The following is a 22,820-nucleotide window of genomic DNA, read 5'->3' on the forward strand; positions in this document are numbered from 1 at the left end:
GTTATATTCAACATAATGACATCATTATCAATGATTGTGACTCAAAGTCAGGGACCACGGTGACAAAATCAAGTTATTTACCCTTTTCATTTGATTTTTTTAACCGATCCCGTGTAAAATTTGGTATCATTTATAGTATAGGCATTAGGCACCTTGTCTGATAAAACAAGGAATGGGTGTATGTATATGAATTGAATGCCCAGTTCTATGAATTCATTCGAGTAATACTCAACTGATCAAACGAAATTTCCAAACAAAAAAATAATTTTGAATGACCCTAAAGTAAAGTTGATCGAGATAGCAGACATTGTGAAGATATCATCTGACCGTGTACATCATATAATTCATGAATATTTGCACATGTGAATGCTGCCTGCAAAATGGGTGCCGCGCGAGCTCACAATCGATCCAAAGCAACAACGTGTTAATCATTCTGAGCAGTGTTTGAAGCTGTTTAAATGCAATAAACCTGAATTTTTGCGTCGATATGTGACAATGGATGAAACATGGCTTCATCATTTCACTCCGGAGTCCAATCGACAGTCAGCTGAGTGGACCGCATACGATGAACCGAATCCAAAGCGAGGAAAACACAACAGTCAGCTGGCAAGGTTATGGCATCAGTATTCTAGGATGCGCAAGGTATAATATTCATTGATTACCTTCAAAAGGACCAGACCATCAACAGCGATTATTATATAGCGTTATTGGATCGTTTAAACGATTAAATCGTAAAAAACGGCCCCATTTGAAATAAATAAAGCTCCTTTTTCATCGAGGAAATGCGCCGAGTTAAAACTCAATGAAAACAATGGCAAAATTGCATGACTTGAGCTTCGAATTACTTCTGCATCCACCGTATCCGCCAGATCTGGCCCCCAGCGACTTTTTCCTGTTCTCAGACCACAAAAGAGTGCTCGCTTGAAAGAAATTCAGCGCCAATGAAGAAGTAATAGCCGAAACTGAGGCCTATTTTGTAGCGAAAGGAAAATCTCACTACAAAAATGGTATCCATTAGTTGGAAGATCGCTATACTCGCTGTATCGCCCTCGAAGGCAACTATGTTGAATATAATACAATCGAATTTTCCCAAAAAAAATGTGTTTTACTATGGTAGACCGGGGACTTTTCAATTGGGCTGTTGTATTGTATATTTTTGGAAACAGTAAAATTAAGCTTTCAAAAAATTGTACAGAAATCTAGTGTTCCCATTTAAAAAAACATAACTTTGGATCATAACTTCGTGAATTAGAATCCTGCTTAAAAGATGAGTACGCCACTCGATTCTACTTGGAAAAGTGCCTGTATAATGTTTTAATTTCAGAGCTCTATCTTCAGTATTAGCGGAGATATAAATTTTTTCGATATCGCCCTTTTTCCAATTTTCGCTTATAACTCAAAAACAAATAAAAGTGGCCAAAAATGAATGCTACTCTTGTAAGAGTGGATGAGTGTGGGGTATCAGATTTTGTCTACCTCCTCTAATTTAAAAGTTCTTCTTCTTCTTCTTCTTTCTTATATGAGCTGGTAGTTCATATAGGTTAGGCATCTGCTTGTTAATAATTAATCAGACTGTTAATAATTTTTCAGCCAATTAGAAAGTTGTAAAGTAAAATCATCAATTTATATCATTTGAAATCAAATCAGCGCTACGAGTATCATTGTTTCGAAATACTTGTATATTTTTCAATACTGTACAGGGTGGGCAAATTTCGATGTTTTAGCACTACAACTTTTGAACCAGAGGAGATAGACAAAATCTGATACCCACTTCTCGATCTCTTTTTCTGAGAAACTAACAAGGGTAGTATTCATTTTTGGCCACCTTCTTTTGTTTTCGAGTTATAAGCGAAAATTGGAAAAATGGCGATATCGAAAAACATTTATATCTCCGCTAATACTGATGATAAAGCTCTGAAATTAAAACATTATACAGGCACTTTTTTACGTAGAATCCAGTGGTGTGCTCGTATTTTCAAAAGGGTTTTTAATTACGAAGATATGACCCAAAGTTATGTTTTTTCAAATGGGAACACTAGATTTTTGTGTCATTTTCTGGAAGCTTAATTTTTCCTGATTTCAAAAATATATAACATCGTATGATTCGTATCAAAATAAATAACAGAAAATGGTCAAAAACCTTTTTTTACTTAAGAGTCTCAATATTTCTATGGTTTCAACTGTTGATGAGCCTTTCTATAACAAGAGCAGTGTCCTTCCGTCAATCTGATTATTTCTATGCTTTTCACTTATTTCTACAATATTCGAATCTATATTTATTTTATAAAAATTGTTTCGAAAAGATAAACGAACTTGGAAAAAGTTTCCTAGGTAGTTTGAACACAGTTTCAAATATTCATCTATTGAAATATCGAGAAGAGGTGTCGACTGTGCATTGTGCAATTGTTGTCATTATTAGGTTAAATATTATTTCTTGTTTGTCCCTTCGTAATTAAATGTTGAGTTCAATCATATATGCATTGTTTCATATGCTGTTTAAAATGGATTGGTACTTGTGCGTATTGATTCTGGAGACCTATGTAAATAATCTCCTGATACATGCATCTCAATACAACTCTTTCGATTGAAAATTTCGATCTTGTGGTTTCTCCGTTATTTCCAAATCAATTTTTCGATAAAAAATTTATAAAACATATCTAGATTCGAATTTTGTAGAAATAAGTGAAAATCATAGAAATAATCAGATTGACGGAAGGACACTGCTCTTGTTATAGAAAGCTCAATTTTTCTGTGTTCATCAACAGTTGAAACCATAGAAATATTGAGACTCTTAGGTGAAAAGAGGTTTTTGGCCATTTTCTATTATTGATATTGATCCGAATCATACAATGTTATATATTTTTGAAATCAGGAAAAATCAAGCTTTCAGAAAATGACACAAATATTTAGTGTTCCCATTTGAAAAAACATAACTTTGGGTCATAGCTTCGTAATTAAAAACCCTTTTGAAAATACGAGCACACCACTGGATTCTACGTAAAAAAGTGCCTGTATAATGTTTTAATTTCAGAGCTCTATCATCAGTATTAGCGGAGATATAAATGTTTTTCGATATCGCCATTTTTCCAATTTTCGCTTATAACTCGAAAACAAAAGAAGGTGGCCAAAAATGAATACTACCCTTGTTAGTTTCTCAGAAAAAGAGATCGAGAAGTGGGTATCAGATTTTGTCCATCACCTCTGGTTTAAAAGTTGTAGTGCTAAAACATCGAAATTTGACAACCCTGTACAATTTGCAGTGACCTTGAACCAATAATAAATTCCATTCTCCAAAAACATGAAAACCGAATGTCGACGAACAAGCCACGAATCGAACCTCATTATTATCCAAAAATACAAATTACATAATGACGTTATATACCATTTCCAATCCGTTCTTTCAAACACGTACACGTTGATGGGTATCATCTGGTAGCATGTGATTTAAGGAATGCAGTTATGGCGGAAAAACTGTAAAAATATAATTAGGCTGCCGCATGTGTCCGTTTATAATAGGAACATGTTACATCGGCTGTTCGCAATAGCCATAATCATCGCCCGATAATACCCCGCTGCCCCTTTCGAGAGAGCTTCCAAACAAAATTGGAATAGACGATGCACAGATGGCAACGTGCACAGGCGGACAGACAACAGACACGGCTTGATCCACAGCCGCAGAGATGGATTTTCACGATGGAACTCATCAGGAAAATTATTATGGCAGCGGTGTTGTATGAAAAAGGTATCTGCATTTCATAGTGAAATTCATTTCTCAGGTTTAAAGGAATCTTCTTCTTCAGAGTGGACCACTTGAAATTTTTCAAGCTGATGCTGAGTTTTTACCATAGAGTAATAAACATAGATAGAGGGAGTATACACAATTTTTACATGTCCCCAACATGGTTAGATTACGTTGTCGGATTGTGATATATTTTCAAATCCAGAATTTTACTATATCATTATGAATATACAGGATGGCCATTTGAAAACGAAACAGACGAGATTACAGACGAAATAAAGTTTTTCGATAGAAATGCTCGGACAGGTCGATTTCTATTTCGAGGGGGACAACTTAAGATGTAGGTTACGGACGCATAGCGCTTCAACCCTTGCTGCTACAACCCCCACCCCCAATTTTTGAATAGGGAAGATGGGGTGAGTGATACCTCAATTTAAAGGTATTTTTATACTGATTTCAGCACAGTAATTGTTTTTTCATTTCATGCATTAGTTCTCGAAATATTCATGCGTTAGTTAGTTAGGAAGGAAGCCACAGTCATGGTTGTTTTGAAGCTCAAAATGTCGATTACTACAAGTGCCATGAAAACACCACTTCATTTTCAAATACTTAGTTAAGAATATTTCGAGAACTAATGCATAAAATGAAAAAACAATTACTGTGCTGAAATCAGTATAAAAATACCTTTCAAATGAGGTATCACTCACCCCATCTTCCCTATTCAAAATTTGGGGGTGAGAGTTGTAGTAGCAAGGGTTGAAGCGCTATGCGTCCGTAACCTACATCTTAAGTTGTCCCCCTCGAAACAGAAATCGACCTGTCCGAGCATTTCTATCGAAAAACTTTATTTCGTCTGTAATCTCGTCTGTTTCGTTTTCAAATGGCCACCCTGTATTTATTTGAGTGATTCCCGATTAAATATGCAAATTTGAATATTTGGAATCCGATATTTATTCTAATTGTCGAATTTATAGTATGCAGAATATTTATTATTTTCTGTATCTACCTGCTGAAATCCAAGGTTTGGCAACTTTTGCGCTACTAGTGTCATCCGTTGTTTCACGTCGGCGTCGTTTAGCGCGCTTGAAAATTCTTTTCTGAATTTCTGAAATATTTAGATATTCATCGCAATATATTTTAAGTTGATATGAAACGTTGACTCACTATGGGATATGAGGAGTGCGTTCTTTGTGGAGAAACTCGCGAATGGAGTGGACTATCGTATCACTGATATGTTTTCATTTCCGCGCGCTTCATGTCAAATTTGATAGTTCGTATTGGTAGACGCTTACTGAAAATGACATATATTGTGCTCCCTCTATCTATGTTGATTACTTTGGGGTTTTTACGTACATCTCCTTCTCTAATTTATGGTTCGGAGAGAAGAGATTGTTGCGAGTATATATTTCGGAAAGTTTGTGCTTTTTATTTCGAAAATTGACTCTTTTGACCAGAACTTTCCAGAATCATCTTTTCACGTTATTCGAATGGTTTTAGTATTTCTCATTAGACAAACGAAGATTTCTTCAAGCTGTCAAATTGTAGTTCCAAAATCATTGCTGAATATTCGTTTCATTAAATTCGAGAATGAAATACAACATCAAGAGCAGACTACTCCCATCAGAAAAAAATTATTCAAGTCCAATTGAATATAATAATTTAAAATATATTTATTCGGTTTCATTAACCAAGTCTCGGCATTTTAAGCATGGTTTATTCAGCACGTTCGAACACAATTGTTACTCAACACAAAATAGAACTAATTCTGAGGTAATCTTAACTAATTGGTCTTTTTACCGGTGTACAACATAAGTTATGGAACACAGTTCCATAAGCAAAGTGCTGAACCATCTTGATAAAACTGAGTGGTTCCTGAGAAATATTCATCTTGAAAATATTTATGTGAATTGAACTTTTGAGGAGGAATAACTGATGAACATTTCAAGTTTTATGAATTCACCAAGCCACGTTCAATTTCCTTCTGTTTGAAGGAAAAGTGGCCGTAAACTCAATCTCAATCTTTTTTACTAAGTGTCGAGAACTGTAGAGAAGTTTCAATGATTTATGTTCTTTGAAAAGAATTAAATACATGATTCGAAAATTTCGACTGATAATGAATGAACACGCCAAGGTTCTTAACTATTTTTTGGGGCTTCAGGAATATTGATCGACGATTAATGAGTTTGAGAAATATAAGCTTCACTATCAAACAGAAGATTTGATTTACTGCGATTGTGCAAATTATGTTTCCTAGCAACAATGAAATACAGATTCTTGTTTATTAATGAACACTTCATTCGAATGGAACCCTCAATAAATTTGACTATCGCCGTCAAAAGAATGATAGCCATAACACTTAATTAAATTACTTAGATCAGCTGTAAAAATCAGAAATTAAACTAGACCGAAAAGTTACTCCTGAAGCACACCTTTGTGGTATACATCAATATATTCTTCACTCAAACCTACTGCATTGATTTCTGTCATCTAAAAAAACTAAGGAGGTATGTTAGAAAACCTGCCATACTTAATTATGTCATGAAGAGTTTGTGCTCGATGGAGGATGCATCGTGCGTTGGCCAAACCATTATCTAGCTAGTCAAAATATTGTCTAGAATATGAGAAAGAGCCGCTGGAAGATCGTGAAAAAACCATCTACATTGACAGGACTAGATTTTGACTAAGAAACAATCCGTGATATATCCTATAGAAACACTATATATCCCGAAGTTTAAATATGCTTTTTTTCCCCTACGTATAAAGCACTCAATAAAATTGTATTTAATCTTTGTTAATTTCAAATAATACTTTTTCCGATTTAGATGACTTAAAACGCGAGGCCTTTCTTCCTTTCATCAATCAAGATCTTTATGACAACCAAGAGGGCCTCCTTTTTGTGACTCGGGCTCTCTTCATTGGACATATCAACTGATTAGAGAATTGAATTTGGGGTCAATATTCGCTAGAATAGAGTGGATTCTAGTGAATTGACATGAGTTTTTTTTTTGAAATCATACCTTGAAAAATAAGAAAGTAATAATACATTTCTCAGATTTTCTCAGAGAAGAATTGTGCATAAAACTGAAGGTTATAATCTATGGCCATATATATCTTCAGCATCAAAAGTGCCGCACACTGCTATTTTCAATACCAGTGGAGTCCGAAATAATAATTCGACAATGTTAGTTGATGAACGGCCAGTGATCCAGATAGGATTAAGGTTTAAGGTCAATACCCATCATTACACCATTCAACCGTTCAATATGTAGGTCATCAATTTCCATGAAATTCAAATTCAAATCACCCATGCAATATCAACACACACGGACTAATTTAAGATAAGGCATTATGTATAAGAGCAGTAGAATTAGAAACACAAGATCTTGGCGGCCTGTAGATTATCCCAAGAATTAATCAAGAATGAAAACTTCTAAGTTTCTTTATCGAAAGATGCTTTGAGTCATTGTTCGATTCTTTGAATAATAGAGAAGATTTAAAGCAATTTTTTATATGAAGCTATACCGAGACCTACACCTCTCCCCCTAGACAATGTATCACATCAACAAAACTGATACCCTTTCAGAGAAATCCTGTTATCTAGAACAGTGTTTTTCAGCCCAGTTTCTTTAACCCCAAATAAAGAAAAATCATGAGAAAAAATCGCAATACTTATAAAATTGTGAACTTATATTAAGATTATCTACTTTCAAAACAAACATGCAAAATTTAAATAAACAATATGTAGATATATGAAGATCCAGTTGTGGACAAGACGTGACCGATGAAGAAAAAGTAGAAGATAGAAAGTGAATGAACAAGCCGATGTAATAAAAGTGAAGTTATTATAAAGTGTGCATGTAAATGAACGTAAATTCACATATAACAACGAAAGATACATCATACCTACCGTGGAAACATCTCGAAAATCCTAACTTTTGTTAAATGGCGTTTGAGGTTTTCACTTATTTCAGATTCCTTTTTGAATGTTTTTTTTTGTAGTTTTTATATTCAAATTTTTTCCTTTTTTATTCTACTTCTGATATATTTTCTCGGCCAACTGAACTTATTGCAGTTTATACTACATACCTACAGATACATTTTCAGAGATGTTACAGTAATTCACGATAGGTGCGATATGATATGTGTGAGCAGAAGATTAATCAATTCTGTTATCAATTCTCTACAAGGAAATGAAATGTTAAAGTTATACAGGAATGCATAACAGAAATATTGCATGGAATATTACCATTGGTCCCCTCTTTCACGATTTCTCCAGAACTCTTCTTGGTACCAATTATTCTTGTACTAATCCTACTAGTACGTCTCAAGTACCGCAACTTACTCGCTCAAAGATTTCAAATCAGAACTTTTCATTTTTTTCCGAAAAGGTAAATATTTCCAACTACTTAATGTACTTACAACTTACTGAAATGCTACTTTGATATTTTCAAAAAATTCTTGGAACCTCTTTCACATCTTTCAAAATTCCAGCTGATCTAACATCAGGAAGGGAACTACATTACAATCACAAGCAATAATTACTGTAATGAAAATATAATTATTTCCAATTAAATGTTAGTTGTGAAAACAAAGGATTCAGTGCCCAATACACGTAGGTGTTATTCGCTGTTAACGATATCCTTGAATGAATGATACAAAAATTTGTTCAAAAAAGATTATAAACACTATTATTTTTTTCAATTAACATGCTTACAAATAATGCTCACCGAAATGAATCAGCAACAATTCACAATACCTTATATTGTCTCAGTTACAACTTCAATACATTAGATGAAAAATATCTCGTTTTTATTAAATTTATAGGAACGTAGAATTTTCACTTATAAAAGTGGATAGCTTGTCTTATCGAATGTTCTTTATTGCTAGCAGAAAAAACAGTAGTTTTATCATACGCAACAATTTTCATATATTTATATTGCTCAACCTTTGAGTAAAAGATCTGTAATTTATCTTGACAATTTGGTGGGCATAATAACAATTTTTTTTTCTTTGTATGTAAATATTCCAATTCCGTTTGAATATGCTATGTGGAAATATAGCAAATGTCAATCTTCCTCAATTATCTTTTGGTCAATCAAAATCGACTTGCTTATGACGAACAAAAGTCATTATTACTTTGGAGTATTGCTAACTTTCATTTCAATCACCGCAAAACAGAACAATACGGTCCTGTGTCAGAAGGATGTATGTTTCCCATGGAGTCTAGCAGGCGATGAAAACATCGACGCATCGCAGGTGTCCGCTGGATTGAGATATCCTAACCCTATTCAGCAACAACGGTGTAGGAAAACTGGTCCAGAACATGCCAGATTTTCTTCTTTACTCTGGGGTTATGCCGTATGCCGTAAACACAAAGCTGCACTTGAGGTCACTATTTATCTGTGTGTCTGTGTTTGTTATTTCAACCACTAGTCGTTAATAGTTGATTAGTTAGAAGAATTGAAATTGTTAATGATTATGAATAATGAGATTAATTTCACGGTAAAGCGTCGAACTAGTTATTCGGAGGATGCGGGTTCGAGTCCCGCTCGAGTAGGTTCCTTTTCCAGAATTGAAAAATTGTCTGAATGCGGTGAAATTAATCTCATATATTAACACACGACGTTAACCCATGATTCACATCATTTATAATGGGAATCATAGTTTAACCTAGTATGCAATTCAAAAAACGAAGAAACAATTAAAGTAAGTGCTCAAAATAATTTATGATCTTGTTATTTCTCCGTTTTTTGAAACAAAAAATTCATCTACTTCTCATATGTGAAGTTTGTACAAACAAAAAAAAAAAATGAAATGCCTCCACCCATCTTTGTACAAACTTCACATATGAGAAGTTGATAAATTTTTTGTTTTAAAAAACCGAGAAATAATAAGACAATAAATAATTTTGAACACTTGCTTTAATTGTTGCTTCGGTTTTTGAATTGCATAGTAGATATTTTGGTTGCGATTCATACTTCACACAAAGTTAATGTTGTTATTAATGAAACAATACCAAGTATGTGCTTTCGTTGTATTCCAAATAGAATGTCACGCAATTTTCACTGACAATATACAGGGGGGCCATTTGAAAATAAAAAATTAGGGGTATCTACCACAGGGCTGTCAAATGTAAGAATCTTTTCTATACATCATTGTATTGGGAAAGTGCTTTGATGTTATTTCAAGCAATTTTAAATTTTTTATTATCTTGTCAAATAAGCTAAATATTGTCTGTATACGATACCTTGGGACACTCAGTATACACATATGTATATGAGGGCGGAATGCCAATGTCATACAAAATTCTAACACAGCAAACTATTATTTGTAAAATTATAACCATCAAGTATAAAAACCTGTCAAATCACATGAGTAGGTACAGATTCGATTTTCTCAGCAGAACCTACGTAATCATCGTTTGTTAGTTCAACATTCAGCTGTATCAGGAATATTGTCACATAATAATTTATTCATTCAATAGACGTTCAGGAGTTGTTTCAGGTGGGACTTTTCCGAAACGCATTAAATTGCAATTATTGTCATATCACACCATATCTAATGGGGAAGGATACTACTTTCAATAATTAATGCAGTCAGTTCATAGTTATGTTAATATAATACGAGGCCATCCAACAAGAGAAATCCACATTCAGTTTTCATATATCGTGAAAACAAAATAATGCTAATTTTAAATACATATTTGAAGATTTAAAAGAAATCATATTGTTACAAAAATATTATTTGCAGTATTATTTTATACTGTTTTTAATTCACGATTTTGCATTTCTTCTAGACGTGACTAATTGTTTACAAACAAAATACTATTTTGTTTTCTTTATAACTTCAGAATTGCAGATTCGTACGGAATGAAAATGAAAGCATTTAGGTATGAAATTACAATATCAACTTTCACGCAGAATTTCATGTTTCATTATTTACACGTAACTATAGAGAAGCACGTTAAGAAGAAGAAGAACTGCAGATATAAAATTACCAATTGCATAATTATTTCAACACCTCGACCATAGAAAATTCAAGAATATCGAAAAAATACATAATTTTTCCATAACAACAGATTACTCGAATATCCATATGAATTTCAGGAGGATCTCATCATCTGGATTAAATAACTGACATCATTAATAACTGACTTCGTCATAATAAATTACTTCTCATATTATAATACATTACCTACATTTAATATTATGTTATTTAATAGGCGCATGAATGAACTCAGAACTCCCGACACAAATTTTTTCTAATTTTTTTCACGATTATAAAAACTTTAAAACGTTTTCGAGATACAGTGTGTTAAAGTTTTTCACTTTGTAACTCTAGTATTGCCACATTCATTGTGTGAATTTTCAGGTAATGAAGTCTAAGTAATGTAGTGTTTCGAATTAGGTAAGTGTCTCCCACCAAAATTATCCAGTGGCGTAGATATAGGGGTGTGACGATCCTTTTCCTATTGAAAATCTACAAAAGAGTATTTTTTTCGAAAAAATAATTTATGAAATCACTGCCTTGATGTTCGTCTGACCGTGAAGCACCTAATATCTTTATGCCCATACTATGGAGATGTACGCCGACGATATGATAGATATCAGTGAGCGCCTGCATGATGTACTAAGTTCACACACTCAGATCGAAGAAACCATACGATTTTTCAAAGATAATGAACTATACTCAATTATTTAAATCTATATTGATGTAATATTGTCTACTCTCAATGTGATCAGTGATCTCGTGTCAATGGTCATAGCTGCCGAGACAAGTTTAATTCGAATGAATAAATGAATAATAAATCAACAGAGTTTCACTAATAAAAGGGCTCTTGAAATTTTTTCATAGAATGTATCTTTTTCGAGATAATCGAGTATAAAGTAAGCACTATCCACAAAAATCTAAAAAATTAATTTTTCAAATTTTCCCATTATTGATAAATGAAGGTACAAAAATTGGCGTAATTTATTGTAACGCTTTCAGATGGCATTCAATTGAACAATTCAGAAACAACATTTATCAGAGGCTCAAACAATAAAAAAATTTTGTGCATGTTTTTCATTGTATGGAAGTGTAACAAATGAAATTGAGACATAGAAATGATTTGATCGAGCAAATCAACACGATAGTAACTATTATGAAACCCACCTATTGACACTGAAATGACAAGGGTATTTACGCATTTTTCTTAGCATACTTTTTTGTAATTAATAAATCATATCGATAACCATGAATGACACTTTTGAAGCCATTTGTTCCCTAAAATAATTGAAACCGCATATATGTTCCCATAATATTTTTTTGTAAAAATTACATGACCTTTCTCATGGAAAAGTTTATCGGTAAGCTAATGAATCACCTTGCTTGAGTGATGAAAAATAATGTTTATGGAACAAACCTCAAGTTCTATGAAAGTATAGGCCGAAATTCAAAAACGCGTTCAAATTAACGAAAATTCTCCTTCCGAATATCTAAATTGATATAATTTGTCAAGTGATTATTCGAATTATCTTTGAAAATATTTCGTCCATGAAAAATAGCATCTGCTGGTATCATTCAAATGAAGACGGAGGTATTTATCTTTTCTAAATAATTCATATCATCGTTAGTGTACCTACATCCATTTGTCGAATTTCCCAAGTGTGAATTAAACATAAGTTGGATATGAATATCGCGTGACAACGACGTTTTTGATAGGTATCACAAAGAAATCACAACCTATTCATTTCAATAAAAGCTAAGCATCGAAAATTATGGGTATAATTGTGGGAGACGACAGTTTTTAGAATGAGGACAATGATGAGAAATATAATTTCTTCGATTTCTACAATGGTTGTGAAATATATGTTATTAGCAGTAACCTATAAGTTACATGAAACTTAAGAAATAATTCGAGCTCTGAATTTGAAAGCTAAAGTTATCACACACTTGTCCATGAGGTTTTTTTTTTAATGTCAAAACGTACCTCGAGAGCGTATCAAAAATGTTGTGGAAATCTGGTTACTTCAACTTTCAAGTCTATTAAAGTTTCTTCAATAGCCAAGAACAATAATACTTTATTAATGCTCACAATAGTGAAATTTTGACGGTATGATTTAACTTTTTGCGTAGTAAGAACCTACGTATAGAATGATTTTTGTGTTTTGAAATATGTAGTTGTTCAAATTTATAGTAATGCATAATGAATTAATGAATATAATGAATTTTATATGCCAATTAAAGTTTTATAACTAATTATCGAATAAAAACAATATTTAATTTACCTCTACCATGAAATTTCAAGTGGGAACTTTCAAATTTGTAAAATACTTCTCCATTGAAAAAGATATTGCAAGCAAAACTGCCGCCCTAGGCAGGGACCCAATTTGGCGCCCTAACAGAAGCTACACAAAGCCAAAAATTAATGATAATAATTGTATAATCGGGCTCCAACGCCTGCTCTAGGGTTTCTGCCGCCTAGGCAAAAATACAAGTCGACCTTGCAGTTTTTGTACTAAAAAAAAGAAGGGGGGCAGGTTGATTGGATTGGTGAATTTGTATTCATAGATTTAGTGTGAAAAACTCCCCTTTTTTTCATGAAAAGTATTTTAGGAGAGAAAAAATAAAATGTATTTCAAGTGTAATTTCTTTTTATCGATTCAAATTTAAATCGAATAGATGATAGGAAACGTGGAATAAAATAAACAATAAACGTGCTCAACTGAATTGTTATGAATAAGTGATGAAATATTTGAATTGAATTCAGGTTTCAGATTCTTCTGCTGAGTTTCGATTTCATAAAACGCTCGAACATTCAGTTCTTTTTTCTTTGATATGATTGTATAAAACAACCGCATGATGCAGATGAAGCAGTATTTTTAGTTCAAATAGATGTTGCAGACATTCTCGAAGCAAAGATGTTTAAGATTAGTGAATTTGATAAGAAAAATCATTTGTGAAATTAGTTGAAATTTTCTCTTACATTTCTCGCGAAATGTAGATAATGCCGCCCTTCATTATTCACTGCCCCTGTAGAGCGGGTCCTGCAGTTTCAGGTTCTTGTGCTCAGTTTTGACTTCATAGAAAGCTTGAACATTTTATTTTTTTTTTAAGATTATCGAGTAAAACAATTGTATTATGCATATAATTGGAGAATTGAAAAGGAAAATAATCTTAAAGCCGCCCCAAATGGCAATAGAATTCGGCAATGTTCAGCAAAGCGGACGCCTGACGAGTGCATGTGTTTTTTAGCGTCAATAACTCGTGAACAGCACCATGAGGAGATTACGCGACATCAGGATATTTATGAGTATAATGCTTAATGCGGCAAAAACCATGGTTTTTGATGTTTGTTAAATTTGTCGGTATTCCTTCGTGTTGTTGCTGACCGAATTAAATCTGACTTGGTACTTGGAATTTCTACACATGTGATTTTTGTTGATCCAGCTTGAAATACCGCCCGTAAATTTTGCCGCCCTAGGCGACCTCCTACCCGGCCTCCACTCTAGTGACATACCATTATCATCAATAATAAAGCTAACTCAAGATAAACCTGAGACCGATGCATTCGCCATTTCGAAATATTCTACATATGAAAATCAATGGATATTTCCCAATTTATGAATATTTATTTAATATCTTCCTTTTTCTTAATTTATTTTTTTGAATACATCTTTTTGAAGGTTTCTTCTAATAAATTTTGAAGATAAACTTGACTAAAGTTGAGAGTGGTGCATTCGCCATTTTGCTTTTGTAATATTTTACGTAAGAAAATGATTGAGTTTCAACGGAATAATTCAAATTGAATATTATCATAACGAGTATCATTGAGTTTTCTGTCCTGTGAGATCATAACAGTGCGCGACGGGTAAGCTATGCAATGTTTTCTATGAATGTATCATTTCTGGAAATACAACCATTTTTCAAAATTTCATCAGTGTATAGAACGAAAGAATACCAGAAAATCTCGTTTATATTTTTCGTGTTTGGATTCATCATTGATGGGCTCGAAGATCTATACAGCTTAGTAACTTTTATCACTTCATAATGTACCTTTTCGCAGGCATAATGTTTAATGATTTAAATAGATCACTTCATGAACCAGTTTGCTATGGAAAAAAAATCAATAATAAAAGATTTGATCATAGAGTAATGAACACAGATAAAAGAAGTATACGCAATTTTCACATGTCCCAAACATGGTTAGATTATACGTTGTCGGATTTTAATATATTTTCAAATCCACAATTTTACTATATCAATATGAATGTATATTATATTGAATGAAATATATTTATTTGAGTGATTCCCGATTAAATATACAAATTTGAATATTTGGAATCTGGAATTTTTTCTAATAATCGAATTTATAATAAGCATAATATTTATTATTCTCTGTATCTGCTGAAATCCAAGGTTTGGCAACTTTTACTCTCCTAGTGTCACCGGTTGTTTCACGTCGTTTGTCGCTCAAAGTTTGTTTTCTGAATTTCTGATATATTTAGGTATTTATTTCAATATATTTTGAGTTAATATGAAACGTTGATTCACTATAGGACATAAGAATTGCGTTCTTTGTGGGGAGACTCGCGAATTGTGTGAACTATCGTATCACTGATATTTTTTTCCGCGCGCTTCATCAAATTTGATAGTTCATGTTGAACACAAAATTTGCTCACTGAAAATGACATATGCTTCCTCTATCTACGTTTATCACTCTGGGGATTTGACATATACTGAGTGAATCTTTGTCTTGTACTTGACAAGAGATGTTGAAAATCAATATCACAACAACAATTAAATTAAAAATTCAAAAAATATTTAATTTTCAGTTATATCTCATATATTGTTTCATCGAAGAAAATAATTTGTTAAATATAGTTTTTGATTTATATGATGAATCTTCTCCGAAAGCAAATTTCCATCAACATTTCCCAGTTTCTTCATTATGACAATTTTATTGTGAAACAAACTCTTGAAACTCAATTGAATGCTCATTAATAAATATTTGATCATTTTTAAATATGAAAGTATTCATTATATTTTCACATATTATAATGCATCGTTTTCGAGTAGTTTGTTCTTTGAAAAAATATATTTTCTCTAATTCTGTGGTTATTCCGTTCATTCTTCCACATCTTGTAGAACAAAATCGTGCGAGAATATATCAGAAACGCACAGTTTTCATGGTTATATTTCATTATTATATGTTGGTACTCCGAACTTTCCGCCACGGCTTTATCTGTCAATTCATCAATTTGCCTTAAAGAAATCAGTTCTGCCAACCAACATTTTTCAATGCAAAAATCACTTAATGATATTTATGGAAATATTTCATTAATTTCAATAAAAATGCATTGAATTAGAGAAAATAATGTATAATACTCGTACAGAAGGCTCATTCTACCACTCGTTCATTCAAAAACTCGCCACTTCGTGGCTCGTTTTTGAATTTTGAACTCGTGGAAGAATATCAATGCCTTCTGCACTTGTATTATAAATAACTATTCTAAGCCTGAACTGGACTGAATGCAACTCTCTTGAAAAGACACATATATAAATATTTGCTACTTTGTCGCTTTTGAAAATTGAAAATTGAATCACAGGATTTTTCATTTGGAATGATAGATACAATTCAACCTGAGCTTGATAAAATAAAGAAAACGTAAACCTAATAGGGTTTCACTACCTCATTAGAAGTCTAATATAGGTATGCTTATGCATTCTCTTGACTTCACTGTTGCTTCATGTAGTAACTATCGATAGTGAATAATTAGTTTCGAAACGGTCCGCTCAGACACCATAAAATATTAGTTATGGGACTCACGATCTCACCATAAAGCAAAAATTATATCTCTACGATTTAACTAGAAAAACGTGATGCTCATCCTAATTGGCTATTATTATATGGCATGCGTCTGCTGGTGGAAAGAGCCGAAGCTATAGGCCACATCTGTTTTCAGAAATTACTTATTTTTTGTTGACAGCATGAACAATGGCTCGTTCATTCGATAGAAATTGTAATTATTATGCTAATGAGAGGTTTTACATCGTAATAACATTTCGATATGAGATAACATACAATGTTCAAACTTGCTTTCTGCCTGAAATCCCTTAAATTCGTTTTCAGAGTGACGTAAGTAATCTATCAAAAAATATTAAATTTTCTAGGAAAATGCTATCCACATGAATTCTTGTGGACGCATATTAATATGCGTCTTCTTTCAGAATAGATATTTTTTAACACGTACATGAAACCTCATCAAATCAATTTAAATTCAGAGATATTCTAGCTTGGATAAAAAATACAGACTTTGGCACGATAGAACAACTTTTATTAGTTACCGCGTTTGTTGCTAGATCGGTAGATTACTTTTTCTGATTCCTGAGATAAACTGAACGGTAAGTGAATCACTTACCGTTCAGCGAACGGTAAGTAAGTAGTAAGCAAGTAATACTTTTTCATCGATTTCGTTGCCTTTTCCTGAAATCCATTTCTTGACAGTTTTGTATGTACCCTCGTAACGAAGTTTGGATTTCTTAGAAATAACTGCCGATTTCTGAAGCTTTTTTAATTTCTTTTTTTTAGAAGATTCGATATCTCTCATTTTTTAATTATACTATAAGTAAATTCAGTTAATTATTGTGTTATCTAATAAAATAACAGTTTGCTGGAATTTCAATTGACGTCATTCAATTCTACTGAAAAAATTGCTACAGAATGTTTTCACAGAAATAAAAAGTTTTCAACAGAAGAAAAGTTACAGCAATATTTCGAAAATTAATATTTTCGAAATACACCCGGTTACTATTTAACGGTGATAGCTATGTAGCAACAGTTTTCGCCGTTGAGTTTCTCTTTCATGTGTAATGCTTGGCATCAGCAGTATTTTTATTATCTTCATCTTGTTTTCTAAGGAAAGTTTCCTTTTTGGATTTAGCAGCGGGTTCAGTCTCCCGTGCAATTGTCTTGCCTTTTTTCTGTTTTCTCCATTTTTCAAATTTCATTTCTTCATCTAGAATTTCACCTAGATATTTTGCTCCTTTTTCTCATTCTATCGTCTGATTTTCCATTTTGACGTTAGCTGCTTTCTCTTTCTTTACTGTTATTCCTCCGAAGTAAATTGCAACTGTTTTCGATGTCTTCACTTTGAATGTCCATTTCCATCAGTTTGTCTAAGTCTATCTGTAACTGCCTGGTAATTTTTTCCTCATTCTATACTGTCATAGTAAATAGCGGTGGGCAATCTTGCATCTATCCATCTATTTGGTATGTCTGCTATATATAAGTTAAACAACAGTGGTCCTATCACCGATCTTTGGGAAACTCCAGCTTCAATTTATCTGATCGTCGACCTGGTATTATCGATATTCGCTCTAAATTTTCTGTGCGATTGGATTGATTTCGTAAGTTTCATCAACTTTATTTTGAATATCAAACTTTGATGACACATTTTATCGAATGCCTTTTCTATATCTAAGAATATTGCACCAGTATCTGTCAATAGGTTCATTAGCTCCTTTATATTTTCAGTTAGTCGTACCAATTGGTGGATTGTTGAAAGCTCTTTGCAAAACTCAAACTGGTGATCTGGATTTATTTTCTTTTCTTCCACGAGATTTGTAAACTGAATCCAGTAGCAAGAAAATATAGAACTACTCGTAATTAACGAAATTTAGTAATTGCACCAATACTTTCTCTTGAAAGGGTATGTTTACGCTTAATTTGAGACTCTATTTCCATTAACAGAAAATTCACACATTAATGGGATCTTCCAATGTTAATTCCTCCAGAAAATTGTTAGTAGATTCTAGTTTATATCTTCTTTCGATCCATGTTCGTACCCATATGACAACTCTTCTCATCTACCTCTTCTAAAATTGTCATTACGATTAGCTTAATGCCTGATCACTTTATTTATTTCATTTCGTTGTAGGCTGTTGCAAAACACTACTCACTTGTGAACTGTAGGTACTAAGGCAAAGTGCCAATGATTTTTGGGTAGAAGCGAGTATTTTAGTTACTAAATTTCTCGCCACTCGACTAAAATACTAGCCAAATGCGAACCAGCTTTCAGACTATTACAAATGTTTAGTTTTTACATGGTCCACCCAAAAAAAATTGTGTCTACATCATCTGGCGTGGTCTTTGTAATTCATTTCAATTCAATTATTATCATTCGAAAAGTTTCGACCGTACAGCGTTCATTTCTAAAATCAACTGCGGCAGGACCTATTAATCCCCTCCCCGAAGTATAAGCAAACAAGCCTGGCCTGTGGGGGATTAATATATGAATTCCCCAAACTCAACGCATGAATGAGTTGAGAAGATAAGACCCCTCTCGGTATCTTCAGCATCCCGTGCCGGTATGTAATCTATCAAAAGACAAATGGCGCGGGAGACGAGGTACCCGGGGAGGGTTTTTGAAACGCCTACAGGTGCTAAGGTCATCCGAGTGGAAACCTTTACCCTGATATTCGAGTACAGCGGAGCGTGGGGGATTGCAACACCTGTGTCTTATACTCCACTCGAATCTATCGAACCAATTTGATACATACATCACACGCAGTGACAGGGAACATCTGCAAAAATTCTAACAGTTCTTGTGTCGAATATATTTCCCACGTGAATACCAAAACTTACACGATCGAAAACTTACTGTGGCTAACCAAACATTTCCATGGAAATTATTTAAACCGTAGAAAAAAATATTTATCATAAGATTGAACTTGATGACATTGCAAAGCATGATAGAATTCAGAATGTAGGATGGTTAAGCATAATATGGATGAATTTTTACATACCGAGGTAATTCATTTCATCTATGCACTTAAGAACAATATATTCCGGCAAAATCTTTACTAAGATATTGAACTTCAAATAATTTTTATAGGTAGTGATAAGATACCAAAATAGTTATTTATAATACAAGTGCAGAAGGCTTTGATATTCTCCCACGAGTTCAAAATTTAATGAACGAGTGTTAAAATGTGCCTTCTGTACTAATTTTATACATTATTTTCTCCAATTCACTGCATTTTTATTGAAATTGGGGAAATATTTCCATAAATATTTTTTATAGATTTTTGCATAGAAAAATTTGGGTTTGGCCGAACAGTTTTCTGTATTACAATTTTGACAGATAATGAATAAATCCGTGGCAGGAGAGTTCCGAGTACCAACATATAATAATGAAAAATAACCATACAATATTTGTGAATTGAAGGTATTCTCACACAATTTTGTTGTACAAGATGTGGCAGAATGAATGGATTAGCCACAGAATTGGAGAAAAATATTTTCTGATGCAAATAAAAATTGGAGTAGCGGCAGAAATGTAAGTTAGTATAGTTAACCAACATGAAAACGTATTGTCATAAAAGGTGAGTAGCGATAGTGGTAGTTGGTAAATCTCTTCTCAACTTCGATTGCAGCACATTTCCCAATTGGTTTACTCAAAACTTAACTTTAATTTCTAATTTTAGTTAATTTTACACTGTAAAACATTTAAGACACCCAAATAGATTTGACATCGCTTTTAAATTGAATGTTGTATTAGTTGAACAAAGATTTGATCAATCTTTCAGAAACCGAGGGTTGAGCTCTTTTCGAAGCACTGTTTTGGTATAGACAATCAGCATGCGCATAACATGATTTTCGAATCATGGGATCTCAGATCTGAAAAATAACTAAAATGGAACAGCTACGTCGTTTATGACGTAATAATGATTGTTTGGTGAACGAGCGCTCTAAAATATAAATAGTTCAGTGGTAAGAACTTTCAATGTGACTCAAATTGAGAAATATCCCAATGAATTTACGAAAAATATTCACTTTATAATATAGGTATAATATATTTGACTTCCATGTTTAATACTTCGTAGAAATATCTTGAATATTTTAGTTCAATCTAATTTCTACTCACGTGTTTTTGTCCTATTCTATATTGTGTCAAAACCAGATTTATCTTCACTATTTCAGAAGTAGGTATGATTACAGTGAAGTCTACTTCTTTCTGTTCCTTATAATATTTTTTGGCGATATTGGGCATATCAACAGAAAAACATGATATTTATTGTAGATGATCCTCACCAAAATTTTCCATATACCCTCATCTCGTTTTTTGTTGAACTAAATAGTGAGATCGAAGTCAGTGGAAGCACTTTTTATGAAATATTGAGAAAAAAAGCTAGTGAACACATTTGCTGGATTTTGCCAATATGTGGCATATTCATACATTTGAGATTTGTTAATTTGAAAGCTCTAAGTTTCTTTTAATTGATAGTTAACATGTTTATGGATAATAATTGTATTGTGCCATTTCATTATATTCGAAAATTTCATATAAAAAACTGTGCCCTGTAGTTTCATATATTTCATACTATGATCTGTCTTGTCTCTTATATTGAATCCGTTATTCTTTAATTAACTTTTATTATTAAATTATTATGATTTCAGCATGTCACTATTGTCGCGTTGATAAACATCTTAAATACGCATCCTGCGAGTCTAGAATGACATTCCACCTCTGCTTTTACTAATGAATCTATTCAATTCATTGGAATATGTAATATAGATGATCCAAGCCAATTACTTTTACTTCTAAGAAATGCCATTTATTTCTTGCCTTTACCTATGAATTTATTAAGCTCATTTCTTTCTTAATTCTATGTCCGCGTTATTGTTTCTCATTTTTAAAAAATGGACATGCTTCACAATAATTTCCAAACATAACACAACTGGATTTTCTTTATCATTTAAAAAAAAAAATTCTTCTTCACAAAAACACAATGATGAATTTTCGAACAAATTATAAACGAGAACACGGAATCCATAAACTTTTTCTGGGAATCGTACGAATCGAAAATACTCTCAAAACACTTACTTATTCTACTACATTCTCTAATAAAAATCGTTCAGCTTGATTCCATAAAAATTAAATGAAAAGTATCCACACATATTTTACCTACCCTCTTCATAGATTCAGCTGCACACAGGGTCCTCGTATGCGTTATCAAGCGAGATTTTAATCTAGATTTGAAGTTATCCGGCGTTTGACATGTGTAGCGCGAAAAACCTCGTGTACATCGGCTGTTGAAAGGTCCCAATATTACACCCTCTCTTCGATGTGAGCTGCGGAAAACTGAGCGCTGAAAACTGCTGAACTCCAGAAAAGCGATGCAAGGAGCCGTTGACGCATGCACGGCATTGACAGTGCAGCCAATTGCGAGTTTTCATCGGGAAATCACTCAAATGGTTTGGCAGGATGAATAATAACAAAACGGCTTCGAATTTCGAATGAGATGAACGAAAGATCTGCTCCACTGATATGAGAATATCAAGTAAAAAAATTCGAGGAGCACTCGTCATTCGCAAGCCTCAATTGCACCCTTGGAGGTCAGAGAATCCTAAAAACAGAGGAGCTGACAATCAAAGCTATAGTAATAGTAATAGTTCAATTGGGTATGCGGCTCGAGGCCATACTTGGGCCGGTCTTTTCACATGAGAATAAATTTATTTATTTGGGGACATAATCACCCAATTGATTAGAAAAAATTAGAAAATTTGTAAGAAAAAAATTAAAGAAAATATTTTTCATAAAAAATTGATAGGTTCTGCTCCCCTCAAAAAAACCTGGAATTCTATCAATATAACAAACTGAAGGAATTGAAAAAATAATACTATGCAAACTTTGAGAAAAGCACTTTTGGTTTTTGGGAGCTCGTTCGCTCACACGTCTATTTTGCCCTTGGAGGCCGCATAACTTTAAATGGATATGAAATTTTCATTTTCTTTCTATGACGTAATTGTGGTTGGTTAGTTTATCTTGATCAGGGTTTCTATAATACGGTACCTACTCCTAAAATTCAACATGATATTTCGAGTGATTATTTTACTTAAACTAACTGATTGAATTTTTTATTTTATATTGTAAAATTATTATAAAAAATAAAATAGAATGAAATCATTATCTATACGCAAAATATCAACTCGGTGGGAGCTGGTGTCAATGAAATATTTTTTTTGCTTCTATATTTTCCCTGTAGGTATTTACTATTAGTTTGAATACGCGATCAACAAGAAATAAATATTTTA

General features: G+C 32.9%; 1 protein-coding gene across 1 annotated transcript in view; it reads right to left on the reverse strand.

Annotated features, from left to right (window-relative positions):
- The window catches only part of LOC123670620 (protein CBFA2T1), a 97,780-nt gene extending 75,929 nt beyond the window's left edge, over positions 1–21,851 (reverse strand). Inside the window, exon 1 of the mRNA XM_045604138.1 lies at positions 21,695–21,851. Within this exon, the coding sequence (XP_045460094.1) occupies positions 21,695–21,703 (9 nt within the window). The 5' untranslated portion in view covers positions 21,704–21,851. The remainder of the gene's footprint in view (positions 1–21,694) is intronic.
- Positions 21,852–22,820: the final 969 nt, after the last annotated feature.

Source organism: Harmonia axyridis, chromosome 1 (assembly GCF_914767665.1).
Source record: "Harmonia axyridis chromosome 1, icHarAxyr1.1, whole genome shotgun sequence".
NCBI lineage: Eukaryota > Metazoa > Arthropoda > Insecta > Coleoptera > Coccinellidae > Harmonia > Harmonia axyridis.